This window comes from Amblyraja radiata, chromosome 7 (genome assembly GCF_010909765.2).
Source record: "Amblyraja radiata isolate CabotCenter1 chromosome 7, sAmbRad1.1.pri, whole genome shotgun sequence".
Lineage (NCBI taxonomy): Eukaryota > Metazoa > Chordata > Chondrichthyes > Rajiformes > Rajidae > Amblyraja > Amblyraja radiata.
In genome coordinates, this window is record NC_045962.1 from 7,689,511 (window position 1) to 7,709,537 (window position 20,027).

General features: G+C 43.8%; 1 protein-coding gene across 2 annotated transcripts in view; it reads left to right on the forward strand.

The window, feature by feature from the left end:
- Window positions 1–9,715: 9,715 nt before the first annotated feature.
- Window positions 9,716–20,027, forward strand: part of iqca1 (IQ motif containing with AAA domain 1) — a 136,110-nt gene continuing 125,798 nt past the window's right edge. Inside the window, exon 1 of one of the 2 annotated variants that reach the window (XM_033023639.1) lies at window positions 9,716–10,051. In XM_033023639.1, the coding sequence (XP_032879530.1) occupies window positions 10,041–10,051 (11 nt within the window). In that variant the 5' untranslated portion in view covers window positions 9,716–10,040. The remainder of the gene's footprint in view (window positions 10,052–20,027) is intronic. The other variant, XM_033023640.1, reaches the window with a different exon arrangement.

Sequence of the window (20,027 nt, forward strand, 5' to 3'; positions counted from 1 at the left end):
CATATTCTCAGTGAACTCTTAGCTGCACTGGGCCTAATGTGTAGAGCTTGCCAAAGGAATTGGACAGGAAATTGCACATAGAGAGAGCTGCCGGAAAAATGAACATACTGATGGTACATAATTGTAAGTGATCACATCAAGAGAGAGAGTCAAGAGTGTTTAATTGCCATATGTCACAAAACGGAACAAGGAAATTCTTATTTACAGCGGAAAGTATGCCATGGGAAAAAAAAAGTTTCATTCTATATTTTAAGCTTTCGTATTTGAGTCATGTCCAATTAAGTGAATATACAGGTCGTAAATAAACTCCAAAAAGTTTTGATGGAGCGGCACAATATTAAACACTTTTCCTTAAAAGTTAAGCTAACTAGAAGAGTTTCTGGATGAAATTAATTTGGCTTCACCTAGACATTAATGCAAAGAGGAACCTTTCGTCTTCTTTAGAATGAAAAGATCCTGCATCTACTGAATTATTCCCAGAAATCCCTGACATTGCTGTTCCACCGTCATTCCTGCTAGAGTCCCTTTCCAATCAACTTTAGCCAGTTCCTCCCTCATAGAAACATAGAAAATAGGTGCAAGAGGAGGCCATTTGGCCCTTCGAGCCTGCACCACCATTCAATATGATCATGGCTGATCATCCAACTCAGTATCCTGTACCTGTCTTCTCTCCATACCCCCTGATCCCTTTAGCCACAAGGGCCACATCTAACTCCCTCTTAAATATAGCCAATGAACTGGCCTCAACAACCTTCTGTGGCAGAGAATTCCAGAGATTCACCACTCTCTGTGTGAAAAATGTTTTTCTCATCTCGGTCCTAAAATATTTCACCCTTATCCTTAAACTGTGACCCCTTGTTCTGGACTTCCCCAACATCGGGAACAATCTTCCTGCATCTAGCCTGTCCAACCCCTTAAGAATTTTGTAAGTTTCTATAAGATCCCCCCTCAAACTTCTAAATTCTAGCGAGTACAAGCCGAGTCTATCCAGTCTTTCTTCATATGAAAGTCCTGACATCCCAGAATCAGTCTGGTGAACCTTCTCTGTACTCCCTCTATGGCAAGAATGTCTTTCCTCAGATTAGGAGACCAAAACTGTACGCAATACTCCAGGTGTGGTCTCACCAAGACCCTGTACAACTGCAGTAGAACCTCCCTGCTCCTATACTCAAATCCTTTTGCTATGAATGCTAACATACCATTTGCTTTCTTCACTGCCTGCTGCACCTGCATGCCTACTTTCAATGACTGGTGTACCATGACACCCAGGTCTTGTTACATCTCCCTTTTCCCTAATCGGCCACCATTCAGATAAAAGTCTACTTTCCTGTTTTTGCCACAAAAGTGGATAACCTCACATTTATCCACATTATACTGAATCTGCCATGCATTTGCCCACTCACCCAGCCTATCCAAGTCACCTTGCAGCTTCTTAGCATCCTCCTCACAGCTAACACTGCCCCCCATCTTCGTGTCATCCGCAAACTTGGAGATGTTGCATTCAATTCCCTCATCCAAATCATTAATCTATATATTACTAAAACTCTGTTCTTGACCGGTTTTGGCTTTCTATGCTGCGGTTTCCGAGAGTACGCCGTCACCTACGGCCGTCATTTTTGGCCACCTCGCTCAGAGCCCCCCTCCGCCGCGTGTGTGCCGAGGATTTTTCCCGTCGATGAAAATTGACAGAGATATTAATGTTATTACAACATTCCCCATTCTCTCTGATGCCCCTGCTGGAGGGAGGGAGAGGGACTATAAAACCAGGAAGTGTTGTGCCTCAATCAGTCTCTGCAAATGGTGTGCCTCAATCAGTCTCTGCAAGTGGTGTGCCTCAATCAGTCTCTGCAAGTGGTGTGCCTCAATCAGAGCTTTGAATGACACTGACAAATGTCTACAGCACTGTGTACCCTTAAACTCTGCTCCTCCTCTCCTCTCCTCTCCTCTCCTCTCCTCTCCCCCCCCCCCCCCCCCCCTCCCCCCCCCCCCCCCCCCCCCCCCCCCCCCCCCTCCCCACTCCTCCCCCCCTCCTCCTCCTCCCCCCCTCCTCCTCCCCCCCTCCTCCTCCCCCCCTCCTCCTCCCCCCCTCCTCCTCCCCCCCTCCTCCCCCCCTCCCCCCCTCCTCTCCCCCCTCTTCTCCCCCCTCCTCCTCCCCTCCTCCTCCCCCCCCTCTCCTCCTCCCCCCCTCTCCTCCAATCCCCCTCTCCTCCAATCCCCCTCTCCTCCAATCCCCCCCTCTTCCAATCCCCCCTCTCCACCTCCCCCCTCTCCACCTCCCCCCTCTCCTGCCCCCCCTCTCCTCCCCCTCCTCCCCTCCCCCACCGTCCTTCCCCTCTCCCCCCCTACCCTCCACACACTCCTACCACTGCTCCCCACCTCCCCCTCTCCCCCTCTCTCTCTCCCCCATCTCTCTCTCCCCCCCTCTCTCTCCCCCCTCTCTCTCCCCCCCTCTCTCTCTCCCCCCTCTCTCCCTCTCTCGCTCCCCCCTCTCTCGCTCCCCCCTCTCTCTCGCTCCCCCCTCTCTCTCGCTCCCCCCTCTCTCTCGCTCCCCCTCTCTCTCGCTCCCCCCTCTCTCTCCCCCCCCCTCTCTCTCCTCCCCCCCCTCTCTCCTCCCCTCCTCCCCCCCTCTCTCTCTCTCTCTCTCCCCCTCCTCCCCTCCATTAGCGTGAGTGCGGGAGGGGGGGGGGGGGTAGTGTGTGATGCTGCATGCCGCCTCCCCCCCCACAACCGCACGTTGGGGGAACAGACCCAACGGGTCTTCACGGTCTAGTATATATTGTAAATAGCTGGGGTATCCCAGCACTGAGCCTTGCAGTACCCCACTAGTCACTGCCTGCCATTGTGAAAATGACCCGTTTACTCCTACGCTTTGCTTCCTGTCTGCCAGCAAGTTCTCTATCCACATCAATACTGAACCCCCAATACCGTATGCTTTAAGTTTGTATACTAATCTTAAATGTGGGACCTTGTCGAAAGCCTTCTGAAAGTCCAGATATAACACATCCACTGGTTCTCCCTTATCCACTCTACTAGTTACATCCTCGAAAATTTCTATAAGATTCGTCAGACATGATTTACCTTTCATAAATCCATGCTAACTTTGTCCAATGATTTCACCACTTTCTAAATGTGCTGCTATCCCATCTTTAATAACTGACTCCAGCAGTTTCCCCATTACCGATGTTAGACTAACTGGTCTGTAATTCCCCGTTTTCTCTCTCCCTCCCTTTTTAAAAAGTGGGGTTACATTAGCTACCCTCGAATCTTCAGGAACTACTCCAGAATCTAAAGAGTCTTTAAATATTATCTCTAATGCATCCACTATTTCTGGGGCTACTTCCTTAAGTACTCTGGGATGCAGCCTATCTGGCCCTGGGGATTTATCGGCCTTTAATCCATTCAATTTACGTAACACCACTTCCCGGCTAACCTGGATTTCACTCAGTTCCTCCATCTCATTTGACCCCCAGTTCCCTGCTATTTCCAGCAGATTATTTATGTCTTCCTTAGTGAAGACAGAACCAAAGTAGTTATTCAATTGGTCTGCCATGTCCTTGTTCCCCATGATCAATTCACCTGTCTGTGACTGCAAGGGACATACATTTGTTTTAACTAATCTTTTTCTCTTGGGTCTGTAGTCACCTTTGTTCAACATTAATACCGACACAAAATTTTTTGTCTTCTCCCTCTCAAATTGCAGGCAAAATTTTATTGTATAATGGTCACTACCTGATAGTGGTTCCTTTACCTACTGGTCGGATAAAACCGTCTTCCCCGCCTGGTTTGCCAGGTGAGGAGGGGGCTGTGGACCCCCAGCAGGACCAAAAACAAGACGTCAAAGCAAGCCAACGACCATCCACACTTCAGTAGAAGTTGCGATCACCGTCGTACGTAGCATTGTAAGGCACCGTGCCCATTGATGTTTTCAACGATGATGATGATGATGATTTACCTTAAGCTCCCTAATTAAATCCGGTTCATTGTACAATACCAAATCCAGAATTGCCTTTTCCCTGGTCGGCTCAGCTACAAGCTGCTCTAAGAAACCATCTTTTAGGCACTCTACAAATTCCCTCACCTGGTGTCCAGTACCAATGTGATTTTCCAAGTCTTCCTGCATATTAAAGTCTCCCAATAGCCCCTCCTTGCTGCCCATCAACATAGGGGCATCTCAATGCTCTGTCATTGCTCCCATGTTCTAATCTCCTCATACCCATAACTGTGCATCTAATCATAGTTCTGTGAACTCCATCTTTGAACTCGCCGTAGGTACCATTTTTGTTGGATGAGTCAGAGTACATGAGGGAGATTGTGCATTAAGCATCATCTGCCTGAGTGATGCCAGAACAACAATCTTAATGTTGGCAAAACTAAGGATTGTTGACTTCATGAAGGGCGAGCCAAGAATCCATGAACCTGACTTCAATGATGGGATGATGGTGGATAGAGTCAATAGCTTCACTTGACTTGATTTGATTTTAAATCCTCCCCTTTCGTCAATTTAAAAAAAATACAATTATACTTTGTATACTGTTGATCATACATCTGCTCTCAAACGTGGGGATAAGCAAACACAATGCAATAACATTTATTGTCCTTTGTTTGTTAATTACCAATCTAAAATGCTGTAATTTAGACTCGTAATATCTGGGGGTTGTAGAAAATGTTGAACTGCATTAATAAATCTTATTGAATGGACTTCTCTTTCTTTTCATGTTTTTGTGTGGAAGTTTAAGAGTCCATTCTTCGAAGAATTAATGCAACACAATAATTATTTCATGCTTTTCTGTGAATAGTTTTGCTTTAGTTCAGCTGTAGATTACATATATTTGTGTAGATCACTTCTCCTTTAAGTAATGTCTGTAAAAATCTACCCTTTGTCCAACAATGGTAACATTTTATCAGTGACCTCCACAACTCTGTTGAAATCGGCTCTACAGATGCCTGAAGTGAATTCATTCATATCTGGTAAACCACAGTACAGTAAACCCTCGTTTTAACGGATCCCTTTGCAAGGACAGACCTGCTGACGTTATGCCAGCTCGCATGGCCTCCCCAGACCCGGCTTCTGACACCAGCCCCGGCTTGCTAAATGCACCAGTGAGCTCTTCTTCACCCATCCCTGGTCTGTTTGGCGCGGCTGTTGTTGTGCTCACATTTTAGCCCCTGGATAGTGCTTTATCAGGCAGCTGCCACCGGCGGCACACGCTCGATCACCATGGGGCTCCCTCCTCTCTCACCAGCTGCCGCTTCTTCCTTCACTTTGTATGCTCGCTGCTCCCCTGCCTTCTCCTCCTCCACCTTCTGCCGTCACTTTGTCCATTTGGCCACATCCCCACATCCCCTCCACTCCCCCTGCTGCCTCCTCCTCTTTCTCCCTTCGCTCTGTCCACCTGGCTTCCCCTTCCCCGCTCCACAGCCATCTAGCCCTTCTTCTTCTCCCCTAGAGTTGTTGAAATACTCCACCTTGGAGGGTGTCAGTAGCTGCAGGGGAGATGGAGGGGGTGGGCTGGGACGGTGGAGGGGGGCAGCTAGTGGGAGGATAGGCGGTCCCCATTGTGGTTGGATGTGTTGGCGGCAGACTGAGGGGGTGCTGACTGCCGGACAGCAGGGTAGCTGATGGAGACGAGCTAGCTGGTGCAGACTAGCAGCATCGGCGCATAGTTTTAAATTGAAACAACACGGGTTGCTAGAGTAACTCACCATACTAAACCAGTCTGTAGAAGGGTCTCAACGTCACCTATCCTTGTTCTCCTGCAATGCTGCCCTACCCGCTGAGTTGCTCCAGCACTTTGTGCCCTTTTGTGCATTAAGCATCATCTGCAGTTCTTTGTTTCAACTACATACAATGATAAAATCATAATCAGTTATAGCGCACAATTGGTAATAATGGACACCCCCCTCATGCTCCATTATAACCCTGCAGTCAAATATTTAGCTTTTCTCTCTCTCTCAAATTTTCATGCGGCTTATGTGGATAAAGTGGACCTGAATTTATAATTTGCATTGTTGCTGTCCGTGGACCTTACAAACTATTTTTGCATGTAACAGTTGTTTTCTATTGTGAAATGAACAGCTTTATATGGAATTGCTCAAACTAAAGCTGCTATTATTATACCTGTCTCTTTGTGACAGAAACTTGTCAAGAATCTCTTGGCATTTCCCTTCAACAGTATTAACATAGAAATACTATTGTCTCGAGAACTGAACATGTAACTGAAGTACATTAAGTTGCAAAAAATCTGGTCTGCACGTTTTAACACGCTTCCATTGGAAGCCCTGCCCATTGGGAATTTGCAGTGACAAATCTGGTTGTGAAACATGATACCGTGATGTTTTCTTAGCATTATTTGCCCAAGTGATCATTGCCATATCCTACGTCTGGTTGGAAACTCTGAGTTATGGATTCTTTTAAAACAAAAATATTGGCCAAACAAGAAGCAAACCTTGTAGCAAGGTTCAGGCATGAGCTCTGACACTGCTGGTTCGATCTCTGCATGTCTGCTGTTTTATTATTCTATACATTATAGCTACCATTACTCAGCTCATAGTGAATATACTGACAGCACAAAAGGATGCTTTCGACTCAACAGGCCATCATGGCCATTAGTGCCACTGAAACTGAATGACACAGTCGTACAAGTCATCGGTGAGGCTGCAGTCAGAGTATTGCGTTCAATTGTGGTCACCCTGCTATGGAAAAGATGCCATTAAGGTGGAGTGCCGAGAAGATTTACAAGGATTTTGCCAGATCTCGAAGTCTTGAATTACAGGGAGAGGTTGGGCAGACTTTATTTTGTTGTGCAAAGGTAATGTTATAGAGGTGTATAAAACACGAGGGCAATAGATAGGCTGGATGGACATAGTCATTTTCCTAGGATCGAGGAATAAAAACTAGAGTGTACATGGAGTTCAGTAAGGCATTCGACAAGATTCCGCATGGTAGGCTGCTCTGGAAGGTTAGATCGCATGGGATCCAAGGAGAGATAGCTGAATGGATAGCAAATTGGCTCCATGGAAGGAAACAGAGGGTAATCGTGGAAGGTTGCTTCTCAGCAAACATGTGGCGATCGTGTGGCGATCATGAGGCGAGGGCAGAGTGTCCTGCACTCGCCTAAAAAGTTGCCTGAGTGGGACAGGCCCTTGACTTTCCTTGAAGCAATCGTCCAGTCTTCACTGCTCATCCATTCAAAAGCTGCAACTAGCTGAAAGAGTACAGTACATTGTGTCACTTTGAGCTATTTACTAAAACTGTACATTTGAAGACAAATCCTAGCAAATTCAAAAGTTAGAATAGAGTTTGGAATATCCTGTGCTGAAATTGAAGTAAGTAAATTTAACCACACTCTTCCGTGAAACTTGCATCTACTTTCACAAACAATGTTAGGGTCAACCAAGATGCTGTTTTATAGTTTTTGAAAGTCAGCAAAACGTTTCTCAACTCTTATATTTAGCTTGCAGTAGGGATTAGCAGTGAAACAATTCCAACTGCGTAAGCAAAAAGCAACATGTTTAATCTGTTGCAGTTTATTTTAGCCTCCCTTCGGCTATGTTTTCTTTTGAAATGAACCTCATCCTGAACTTGGCCCGGTGAGGCTACACCTCGAATGTTGTGCAGAGTTTTGGTCCCCTTATTGTAAGGATACTGTAGCATTGACATTAACCCGAACAAATTCATCAGGCTAATTCCTAGGATGAGAGGGATGTACTATCAAGAGAGGCCTTTAAGTTTGTAGAAAAGGTGACCTTATTCAAATAAATAAAATCCTAACGAAATTAACATGATAGGTGTTGAGATGTTGTCACAAGGTGGAAGATGCTAATATTCCCTAGGATCCTAACATTCATGGTGTTTGCCTAGCTTTGCCCACTGTCATAGTGCTTTGCCTTATACTCTCATAATGCTCCACCAATTATTCTGTTATCTGCCAACTTACTGACCATGGCTCTTAGATCTATATCCAAATCATTCCCCTCAGCAATCATTATGGTATGGTACTTTATTTGACACATGTACCGAGGTACGGTGAAATTATTTTTTGTATACAGTTCACAAGTATCACTATACAAAAGCACTTAGAAATATCTTCGATAAGCGTCTCAGATACAGTCCAAGTGTATAACAGTAGTATACTGAGACAGTATACAGCGTTGCATGTTTGCCACCATTTTCAAGTCCCACTTTTTGTAAGTGCAGGGTTCTTGTCCTGACCACGAAGGCCCGTTGTCCGGATGGTGTTGTTGGGTCGGCCTGGCCAAGCGTGGCCATGGTGCCCTCCGCCGCTGCTCCACTGCTGTAGGCCACGTGCGGTCCACACACATGGCCACTTGGAGTGGCGCCCGGTCCGGCCGAGCCTCAGGCTGTTGCAGGGCCTCCAGCGGCCTGCTCCACCGTCGAGGCACTAACATTGCCTCCTTGGACGGTCTGCTCACTGGTCCTATGTTCACTCCTTCCACTCTAGGCGGTCAAACCGGGCCTTCCAGGTGAGTTCCCAGTCCGTGGCGTGGGTCCTCGATCCCCGGCAGGCGAGCTGGGCCTTCCGGGCGGGTTCCGGTCAATATTCAGTAAGAGGTCAATATTCAATTAGAGGTCAATATTCAGTATGAGAAGTCAATATTCAATTAGAGGTCAATATTCAGTAAGAGGTCAATATTCAATTAAAGAAGTCAATATTCAATTAGAGAAGTCAATATTCAGTAAGAGGTCAATATTCAATTAGAAGTCAATAATCAATCAGTGATGTCAATATAATCAATTAGAGAAAATATTCTGTAAGAGGTCAATATTCAGTAAGGTCAATATTCAGTAAGAGGTCAATATTCAATTAGAGGCCAATATTCAGTAAGAGGCCAATATTCAATTAGAGAAGTCAATATTCAGTAAGGGGTCAATATTCAATTAAAGATGTCAATATTCAATTAGAGAAGTCAATATTCAGTAAGAGGTCAATATTCAATTAGAAGTCAATAATCAATCAGTGATGTCAATATAATCAATTAGAGAAAATATTCTGTAAGAGGTCAATATTCAGTAAGGTCAATATTCAGTAAGAGGTCAATATTCAATTAGAGGCCAATATTCAGTAAGAGGCCAATATTCAATTAGAGAAGTCAATATTCAGTAAGAGGCCAATATTCAATTAGAGAAGTCAATATTCAGTAAGAGGCCAATATTCAATTAGAGAGGTCAATATTCAATTAGAGAGGTCAATATTCAATTAGAGAGGTCAATATTCAGTAAGAGGCCAATATTCAGTAAGAGGCCAATATTCAATTAGAGAGGTCAATATTCAGTTAGAGAGGTCAATATTCAGTAAGAGGCCAATATTCAATTAGAGATGTCAATATTCAATTAGAGAAGTCAATATTCAGTTAGAGAAGTCGATATTCAGTAAGAGGCCAATATTTAGTTAGAGGTCAATATTCAGAGAAGTCAATGTTCAGTTGGAGGTCAATATTCATGGTGAATATTGTAAGCTGTCCATGTGAAAATCCAGTTAAGTGGATGCAAGCAATGATTAAAAGTCCATTTATTATTTCCCCTTGCAGACATAAACTCACCCCAGAGGTGACCTGAAGTTTGAGTTGTTGTCAACTGGGTTCAGGCTGCAGCGCGGCCTGCGGTCACCATGGCGACGGCGCTCACCAGCAAAGATTATAGAGGAGGCTTTGCTCACCAGCGCTGAGGAATGCGCATGCGCTCGATGCCGTGCCGCTGGGAGCGCACTGCGCTTGCGTGGGCATCCTGGTTGCCCTGGAGTTGGGAGAGAAGAGTTTCAACTCGGAGTTTGTGGAGGATATTGGAAGCATTTCTTTTCTCCCTCACTCACACCCACCCACTCAGTTCTGTTTTCCAAATTCCCCGCAGCTACTGCCCCTCGACCGTGCAGGAGGTTCAACTGAAAACCTGCCTCAAGCTGTTTTTGCAGGTCTAACATGCATGGGTTGAGAACGGTAGCAGTGAAACCAACAGAGCTGTAAACGTGGGCACCTGACTATATCCAAGGGAATTCACATCCACCCCTTTCACTTCTGCAATCATGTCGAACAGGTAAGCAAGAAGTCAATACGTTTACTTTCATGCTTTATGTCTAATGCTTGAGAAATGAATAGACAGAGCAAAGGAAATTCAGTGAAATGGTGAATTCTTAAAAATAAAATCACTGAATTTGGAGTAAACCATGACTGAGCAGAGGTACAGCACAATGCATTATTAAGGTCATATTTTAAAGTTATTTTTAAAGCTTGATAGTAAAATAAAATCACACTACCTTTCTGCTCACCTCCACCATTTGCATAATCCCATTTTCCTGCATTAAGTCTGTATCCTACTATGTATTTCCTATCGTATTACCTGTCCAACTGCCTTTTAAATGTTGTAATTGTATCTGCTTCCACCATCACCTACAAGATACAAGATACATTTATTCGTCACGTGCCAGATGGCACAGTGAAATGAAATTCCCATACAGCCATACAATAAAAATAAGGGACACAACACACTAGAGTTTGACATAAAACATCCCCACACAGCAGAATCAGAGTTTCCCACTGTGTGGGAAGGCACCAAAGTCACCTCTGGGCAATTATGGGATTTTATGGGCATTTCTTTCAGGTAACCATCACCCCCTGTATCTACGCATTGTAAATGGATCGATTGTAATGATGTATTGTCTTTCTGCTGACTGGATAGCACGCAACAAAAGCTTTTCACTGTACATCGGTACAGGTGACAAAAATCTAAACACTAATTGATAAACCTACTCCTCCGATTTCTCTTCAAATTTCGCTCTGGACTCCTGACCGGGAAAAAATAATATTTTATGTATTTCACTATCCTATCTACGCCCCTCAACATTTTAGGAAGCTGGAGGTTTATAACATGTTGAAGTGGAAAAATACACAGTCAAATCTATAAAGCTGGACAATCTCTCCTTACAATTCAGAGAGGTTGGCCTGTGTGCAGTACAAAGAGTATTTTTGTGATTTTCCACTGTGGTGTTCCAAGCGATCGTTGCTGGGTTGCTCTTTGTTTATAACAGAGAAGATAGACACAAAAAGCTGGAGTAACTCAGCGAGACAGGCAGCATCTCTGGAGAGAAGGAATGGGTGACGTTTCGGGTCGAGTCCCTTCTTCAGACTTCAGATTATAATATATGTGCACAAATAACGTCAAATCAAGTCGAGTTTATTGTGATATGCACAAGAACGGTGAGGTATAGGTACAATGAAATATCTCTTGCAGGACCATCACTGGCACACAGACAGACAACATACACAAAATAATGGCAGCACAAGAATCTGCAGAGGAACTCTGGGACAGATGATGTTTTGGGACCTTTCTTCAGAATGAATAAACAAAAACAAATTGCATAGATTCTACATGGCAGTGATAAGGAAACGACTGTGTAAGAGGGGTCCATAATGTTCCATTGCTGAGGGATTAAGGTTGCGTATGTTCTTGAGCCCAATAGCTGTAGGAAAGTAATTGTTATTGAATGTGTTGGTGTGGAATTTCAGTACCTCCTGTCTGACAATAACAGCGAGATGAGGATATGGCCCAGATAGTGGGGTCTTTGATGATTGATTAAGTTTTCTTTGTGAATTTGCAGAAATGGGGGTGCTTTGGGAATATAAGGTGACTGTGAAACGTGACTTCACTGGTGGTGACATCACATGTGCAGGAGACCCAATTCCTGGAAATCTTGTGACTCACCTGTAGCTGCCAAGTCTGGACCCCTGAAGAAGTTTCTGTTTTGTTTCAATGTACTGCCAACTATTATATATCTGTGATTGGGCAAAGGGGTTGCCTCTCATTGTACTTGCCCGCCGGTATCTGTGATTGGGCTAAGGGGTTGCCTCCCTCTGTACTTTCCCGCCACTGTATATCTGTATAAATAGAGAATCAGTTTGTTGGGGTGTATCAGTTGTCTTTCTTTCAGTTCTGTTAGCATGAGGCTGCTGCGGGCTCGAGTGAGTGAATCCGAATATATATTTTTTTTGTTAGAAGCAATTGTACAAAAAAAATGATGGACATAACAGTTATACAGTTTTCGTACAGCTTCAGTTTTAACATTTTATAATCTTATAACTAGATAGAAGAAAAAAGGAGAAAGAAAGAAGAAAGGAAAAATTAAAAAATGTAAAGGAAAAAAAAAACCCGGAACTAACGAAGGTGTACAAGAAGCGGAGATATATCCAACTACCCTTCCGTACTCCCGCTCACCCAGCCCTACCATCGTTTTTGAGTTTGTGCTCAACCATTATGTTGAAGAAATTTAATAAAAAGAGACCATATTTTTGAAAATTGATCTGGTTTGTCAGTCAAGCCAAACCTTTTTTTTTTCTAGATGTAGAGTCTCGGTCATTTCTGTGATCCACATCTTCACTGTGGGGACTGTTATCTTTTTCCAGAATTTAAGTATAAGTTTTTTCGCAGTTATTAAACCGTAGTCAAGGAAGCTTCTTTGAAATATCGTTAGATTAGGGCAACCCTCTGACATTCCTAATATTTTTCTAATTCCTAATTAGTTTTGTGTATGGGATATTGTATATCCGGCATATTTGCATATGCCGGTATATGGGAGTCAATGGTTGTTTGTGTTTTTGTTCTTTTAATCTTTTATCCCGTGTCTTCTATGTATACCACTGAAGGAGATGCAATGAAATTTCGTTGTACAGTTGTTGTGCAATGACAATAAACGCATTTGATTTGATTTGATTTGGATCTGGCTCAAATTGAGTTTTATGTGTTTTAGAAATAATATTGAATATTTCCGTCCAAAAGTTTTGTATTTTGATACAGGATACAAAAGTATGAGTTAGGGTGGCTTCTTGAAAGTGACATTTATCACAAAGAGGAGAAACAGTTGGGACGATCTTGTTCAATTTAGTCTTTGAGTAGTATAACCTATGCAATACTTTAAATTGTATCAGGCAGTGCCTGGCATTTAAAGAACAGTAATGTATGTATTGTAGGCTTTCATCCCATATATCTTTCGAAATGGCTAGACCCAGCTCGTCCTCCCATGCTCGCCTATAAATCTCAGGTGGATCCGAAATTGACCCCACGGTGAATAAAGGGTTTGGACCACAGTATTCGATTCAGTGTTTTACTGACCCAGACTATGGAGAGTAAAGAACTGGAACTAATATCTTGAGGCAAAGCCTCATGTAGATGCTTTTGATGGTGTGGAGGGCTGCATCTGTGATCCATGATGCAACTGCAGGATATTTTCTACGGTGCATCTGTAGAAGTTTCAATAAGTAATCATCATTAAGTAGGCAGATAAATAGTTTGTAATAGTGCGGAGGGTAAGATTCAGCCACAGAATGATATCGATATGTTGGTAAAATGGAAGATTGACACAAAAAGCTGGAGTAACACAGTGGGACAGGCAGCATCTCTGGAGAGACGGAATGGGTGGCGTTTCAGATCGAGACCCTTCTTCAGACCAGTTGAAATTGCAGTAAAATGGGCAAGTTGATTGAACTCTTATACAATTAGTTTGGAGATAATTTAGTTTAGAGACGCAGCATGGAAACAGGCCTTTTGGCCCGACAATCCCATACTAGCCATCGATGACCTGTTTACACTAGTTCTATGTCATCCCACTTTATCATCCACTCCCTAACACTAGGGGCAATTTACAGAGGCCAATTAGCACATCTTAGGAATGTGGGAGGAAAGCCGAGCATCCGGAGGAAACCCACATAGTGACATAGTCCGTGCAAACTTCATACGGACAGCAGCTGAGGTCAGGATCAAACCCGGATCTCTGGCACTACCAGCTGCATCACTGTGCCACCTTTAAATATAGTGCAGTAGTTTAAAGTGCGTGTTAATAGATCTGTTAAAGGATACAAGCGCTGGTAATATAAAACTTGAGTCAATTGTAACTTGATGATCTTTTACACCTCTGTTAGGGAGGCACAGTAGTGCAGCAGGTAGAGCTGCTGCCTCACAATGCCAGAGACCTGGGTTCAATCCTGACCTTGGGTTTCATGTTTGTATGTTCTCCCTGTGATCGTGCGGGTTTCCTCCAAGTGCTCCAGTTTCCTCCCACATTCGATAGACGTGTGTTTGTAGTTTAATTGGCCCTCTGTAAATTGCCCCCAGTGTAGGGAGTGGATGAGAAAATGGGATAACACAGAACTAGGGCGATCGATTGTCGGTTGGCCAATTGGCCTGCTTCTATGCTGCATCACTAAACTAAAATAAAATCATCCCTAAGCCATGTGCACTCAGAGGAATGTAGTCCTAGCCTACCCAGCCATTCTCGACAGCTCAGGCAGTCTAGTCCTCAAACTCATGCTCAAAATCTTCTCTGCACTATTTACAGCTAAATAACATCCTTCCTGCAGCAGTTTAACCATATAACAATTACAGCATGGAAACAGGCCATCTCGGCCCTACAGGTCTGTGCTGAACAATTATTTTCACTTAGTCCCACCTGCCTGCACTCGTACCATAATCCTCCATTCCCTTCTCATCCATATGCCTATCCAATTTATTTTTAAATGATACCAACAAACCTGCCTCCACCACTTCCACTGGAAGCTCATTCCACACCGCTACCACTCTCTGAGTAAAGAAGTTCCCCCTCATGTTACCCCTAAACTTCTGTCCCTTAATTCTGAAGTCATGTCCTCTTGTTTGAATCTTCCCTATTCTCAAAGGGAAAAGCTTGTCCACATCAACTCTGTCTATCCCTCTCATCATTTTAAAGACCTCTATCAAGTCCCCCCTTAACCTTCTGCGCTCCAGAGAATAAAGAGCTAACTTATTCAACCTTTCTCTGTAACTTAGTTGTTGAAACCCAGGCAACATTCTAGTAAATCTCCTCTGTACTCTCTATTTTGTTGACATCCTTCCTATAATTGGGCGACCAAAATTGTACACCATACTCCAGATTTGGTCTCACCAATGCCTTGTACAATTTTAACATTACATCCCAGCTTCTATACTCAATGCTCTGATTTATAAAGGCTAGCATACCAAAAGCTTTCTTTACCACCCTATCTATATGAGATTCCACCTTCAAGGAACTATGCACGGTTATTCCCAGATCCCTCTGTTCAACTGCATTCTTCAATTCCCTACCATTTACCATGTACGTCCTATTTTGATTTGTCCTGCCAAGGTGTAGCACCTCACATTTATCAGCATTAAACTCCATCTGCCATCTTTCAGCCCATTCTTCCAAATGGCCTAAATCACTCTGTAGACTTTGGAAATCCTCTTCATTATCCACAACACCCCCTATCTTGGTATCATCTGCATACTTACTAATCCAATTTACCACACCTTCATCCAGATCATTGATATACATGACAAATAACAAAGGACCCAACACAGATCCCTGAGGCACCCCACTAGTCACCTGCCTCCAACCCGACAAACAGCCATCCACCATTACCCTCTGGCGTCTCCCATTCAGCCACTGTTGAATCCATCTTGCTACTCCTGCATTTATACCCAACAGTTGAACCTTCTTAACCAACCTTCCATGAGGAACCTTGTCAAAGGCCTTACTAAAGTCCATATAGACAACATCCACTGCTTTACCCTCGTCAATTTCCCTAGTAACCTCTTCAAAAAATTCAAGAAGATTAGTCAAACATGACCTTCCAGGCACAAATCCATGTTGACTGTTCCTAATCAGACCCTGTTTATCCAGATGCTTATATATATTATCTCTAAGTATCCTTTCCATTAATTTGCCCACCACTGACGTCAAACTAACAGGTCTATAATTGCTAGGTTTGCCGACACCGAACATAATACTTTAAATGCGGCCTCATTAATATTATGAACAACTATAACATAACATGGCAACTTCGATATTCAATACCCTGATTAATGAAGGCTATTGTATCGATACAATAGCTCCATCTACTGTGACTCCACCTTCAAGGAACTATGTACCTGCACCTCTCAGACAGACACAAAATGCTGGAGTAACTCAGCGGAACAGGTAGCGTCTCTGGATAGAAGGAATGAGTGATGTTTTGGATTGAGAGAAATGTCACCCATTCCTTATCCAGAGATGCTGCCAGTTCCGCTGAGTTACCCCAGCATTTTGTGTCTATCTTTGGTGTAGCCCAGCATCTGCAGTTCCTTCCTACACATTACCTGCACCTCTAGACCTCGCTGCTCTATAATACACCCCAGGGCCCTGGCATCCACTGTCCAGGTCCTACCCTGGTTTGATTTCCCAAAATGCAACACCTCACATCTACATTAAACTCCATTAGCCATTCCTCTGCGTTTGTCCTCATCAAACCTTTTGGTTACTTCAAAAGGCTCCCTCAGATTTGTAAGGCAAGATCTCCCATGTACAGCACCATACTGACTATATGTGTAGGAAAGAACTGCAGATGCTGTTTTAAATCGAAGAAAGACACAAAGTGCTGCAGTAACTCAGCGGGACCGGCAGCATCTCTGGAGAGAAGGAATGGGTGACGCTTCAGGTCGAAACCCTTCTTCAGATTAAGTCTCAAGAAGGCTCTCGACCTGAAACATCACCCATTCCTTCTCTCCATAGATGCTGCCTGTCCCGCTGAGTTACTCCAGCATTTTGTGTCTATCCACCATACTGACTATCCTTAGTCATTCCCTGTATATATATCTTATCTCAGAATCCTTTCGAATAATTTGCCTACCATAGATGGGATGCTCACTGGTCTATAGTTCCCATGCTTTTCCTTGAAATTCTTTTAAAATTGTGGCACAACATTAGCCATCCTCCAGTCGTCCGTTACCACATCCGCGTCTATCACCCGTGAAAATTCGTATCTCTCAGCCAGGGTGCCAGCAATTTCTTCTCTAGCTTTCCACGGTGTCCTCTGATGTATCTTAGCCCCGGGAGATTTGTCTACCTTCGTATGCCATATAATGTTCAGCACCTCCTCACCATAACATGGACTGTGCTCAAGACACTTCCAATAATGATCCCAAGTTTCCCAGTCTTTGAGTCATTGAGGACCTTGCCCATCACCACAAAGATGGCGGCGGCAGCGAAGACCCGACTCTGCCTCGGAGCTGTGACGGCGGCAGCAACCACCCGCGGAGTTTGAACCGGACCGTTCGCGGAGCACGGTTGAGCCGCGGGATTTGCCATCACCCGGTGGGGTCACAACATCTGGAGCCTGGATCGCCTCGGCGCAGAGGGAGAACAAAGAGGGAAGAGACAGAGACTTTAAGATTTTGCCTTCCATCACAGTGAGGAGGTGTTTGGTGAACTCACTGTGGTGGATGTTAAATTTGTGTTGATTGTGTGTTTTTGTCATTTTTTATTATATGTATGACTGCAGGGAAACGAAATTTTGTTCAGACCGAAAGGTCTGAATGACGATAAAGGAATCTAATCTAATCTAAGATATGACAGCTTGAGTTTCTGAATTGCCCTATTCTCTCTCTATTTACTCTCTTTCGCTTAACCTATATCTGAATTTTTCATAATATTATCTGCATGAGCTATCTCCTGCCCCTTTTTGCCCTCCTAATTTCTTTGTTAGATATGCTCCTGTATATGCTCAGTATACCTGTTCCATACCTTTTTTTCCTTGAGCTGTGTTTTAGTCTTAGTTTTAGAGATACATTGCGGAAACAGGCACTTCGGCTCACTGAGTCTGCACCGACCATCGATCCCCGCACATTAACACTGTCCTACGCACACTAGGGACAATTTACAATTATACCAAGCCAATTAACCTGCAAACCTTTACGTCTTTGGAGTGTGGGAGGAAGCCGGAGATCCCAGAAGAAGCCCACGCGGTTACAGGGAGAACGTACAAACTCCGTACAGAGAGCACCTGTAGTCAGGATCAAACCCGAGGCTCTGGTACTGTAAGGCGGCAACTCGACCTCTGCGCCACTGTGCCTCTAATCTGGCCGAGCCACAATTCTGAATTTTATTTTGTGTGCCCACCTTATCTTTATCCATAACTATTTTAAAGCTTGTAGAACCATGGTCGCTGGTCCCTAAAGGCTTGCCCGCAGACACTTCAGTCACTTGCCTATTCCAATTTCCCAAGAGTAGTTCAACCTTTGCCCTCTCCCTTGTCGGGCCCTCTACATATTGCTGGAGGAAACTTTCTTGAACATATTTAACAAAGTAATGTCTTACTAATTGATCAAGTTTTTTGAGGAAGCGACAAAGGTATTCGTTGATGGTGGGACGGTAGATGTTGCAATCGTGGATTTTAGTAAAGCATTTGATATAGTCCCACATTTGTAGACTGATCAAGAAGTAGTACGTCTGCAAATGACACTACAATTGCTAGAGGTATTGACAGTGAGGAAGACTATCAAATTACATAGTGGGATTTATCTTGACTGCATTAATGGGCAGAAAAATGGCAGTTGGAGATTAATCCGAGCAGCTGTGAGGTGTTGAACTTCTGGAGGTCAGTGGGATTTGGGATCCATATCCATTGTTCCCTGAAAGCTGCAATGCAAGTCAATAGAGTGATAAAGAAGGCTTATGGTTAGCTTGCCATTGATCAGGGCAATGTGTATAAAAGTCAGGAAGTTATGATATAGCTTCATAAGACATTAGTTAGGCTACATTTGGAGTATAAAATGCAATCTGGCCATCCCATTACCAAAAGGATGTGGAGACTATGGAGAGGTTGCAGAAAAGGTTTACCAGGCATCTGCCTGGATTAGATGGTATTAACTGCAGGGAATGGTTGGACCAACTTGGATTGTTTTCCCTGGAGTGCTGGAGGTTGAGGGGAGACCTGATCGAAGTATATTAAATTATGAGAGGCACAGAGAGGGTAGACAGTCAGAACCTTTTTCCCAGGATGGAAAAATCAAATTCTAAAGGGCATCACTTTAATGGGACGGGGGCAAATTTTTAAAGGAGATGTGTGGGGCAAGTTATTTTACAGAGGATGGTGATGCATTTAAAATGCTGCCAGGATGGGGGTGGAGGCTGATACAATAGTGGTGTTTCAGAGCCTTTGAGATGCAAACATGGTTGTACAGGGAGTGGAGGGATATGTATCATGTGCAGGCAGGTAGGCAGTTTGGCTTGGCATCATGTTCTGCACGTACATTGTGGGCAAAAGAGCCTGTTCCTGTTTTATGTTCTATATATGTAAAATTAGTTTATCTTGGCATTATGTTCGGCACAGATATTGTGGGCCGCAGGTCATGTTCCTGTTCTGTGTTTTTTTCTGGTCATTATTTGTCACTGCAAAAGTTGTATTTTGGAGCAAAACATGGCAAAATGGAAAAAAAAATCTTTATGATGTGTTGATGCATAATGTTTTCATGTTGTAGTAATGAGCTGAATGCTTGGTATGGTTTGGGGCAAATTGTTGTGTAACTTTGTCTCTGGATTAACTGCTTCAGTCTCCAGCAACATTCCTGCTTGAAATTTTTTTTTTTTTTAAAGCGTATCTTTATAATGAAGCAATGCAGAATTGTCTGTGTTGAGGTTGCGTGTTCTCTCCATGAGTGTGAGTTTCCACTGGGGTGCACTGGTTCCTCGCACATCCTAATGACGTTGGTAGCTAAAATGGCCACTGATGTGCGGGTGAGCGATAGAATCCAGATAGCATGAGAAAATATGCTTTTTGGAAAATTAATGGGGCAATTGGTGGGATTCTGTTCTGTCAAGAAATATGGACAGATTATCTCATGTTAAGATGAAGTGCATACGATTGTGAAGGTCATATCTGATCTTGGATGAGTTGGCATTTGGGATAGAAGATAGTGCAATGTTGCTGTTAGACAAAGTTAATATTTGAATATAACCCCTATTGGGAAAATTGGTATGGTATGGAACGGGTGGGCCATTGCCCTATGTTTCCATGCAATGTATCTTTATAATATTAAAAGTCAACACCTTTGCAGTGGCCCCCTGTTCTCTCTCATATCGTCCCTCCCAGCATATGCAGAAGGGAGAGGACGTTGAAAGAATGGTGCACCATTGAGGCTAACCCTGGCTTTCCCATCCATGCTGACTAACAACCTGCCCAACATGCGCCTGAAGTCCCGCTAACCCTTCCGT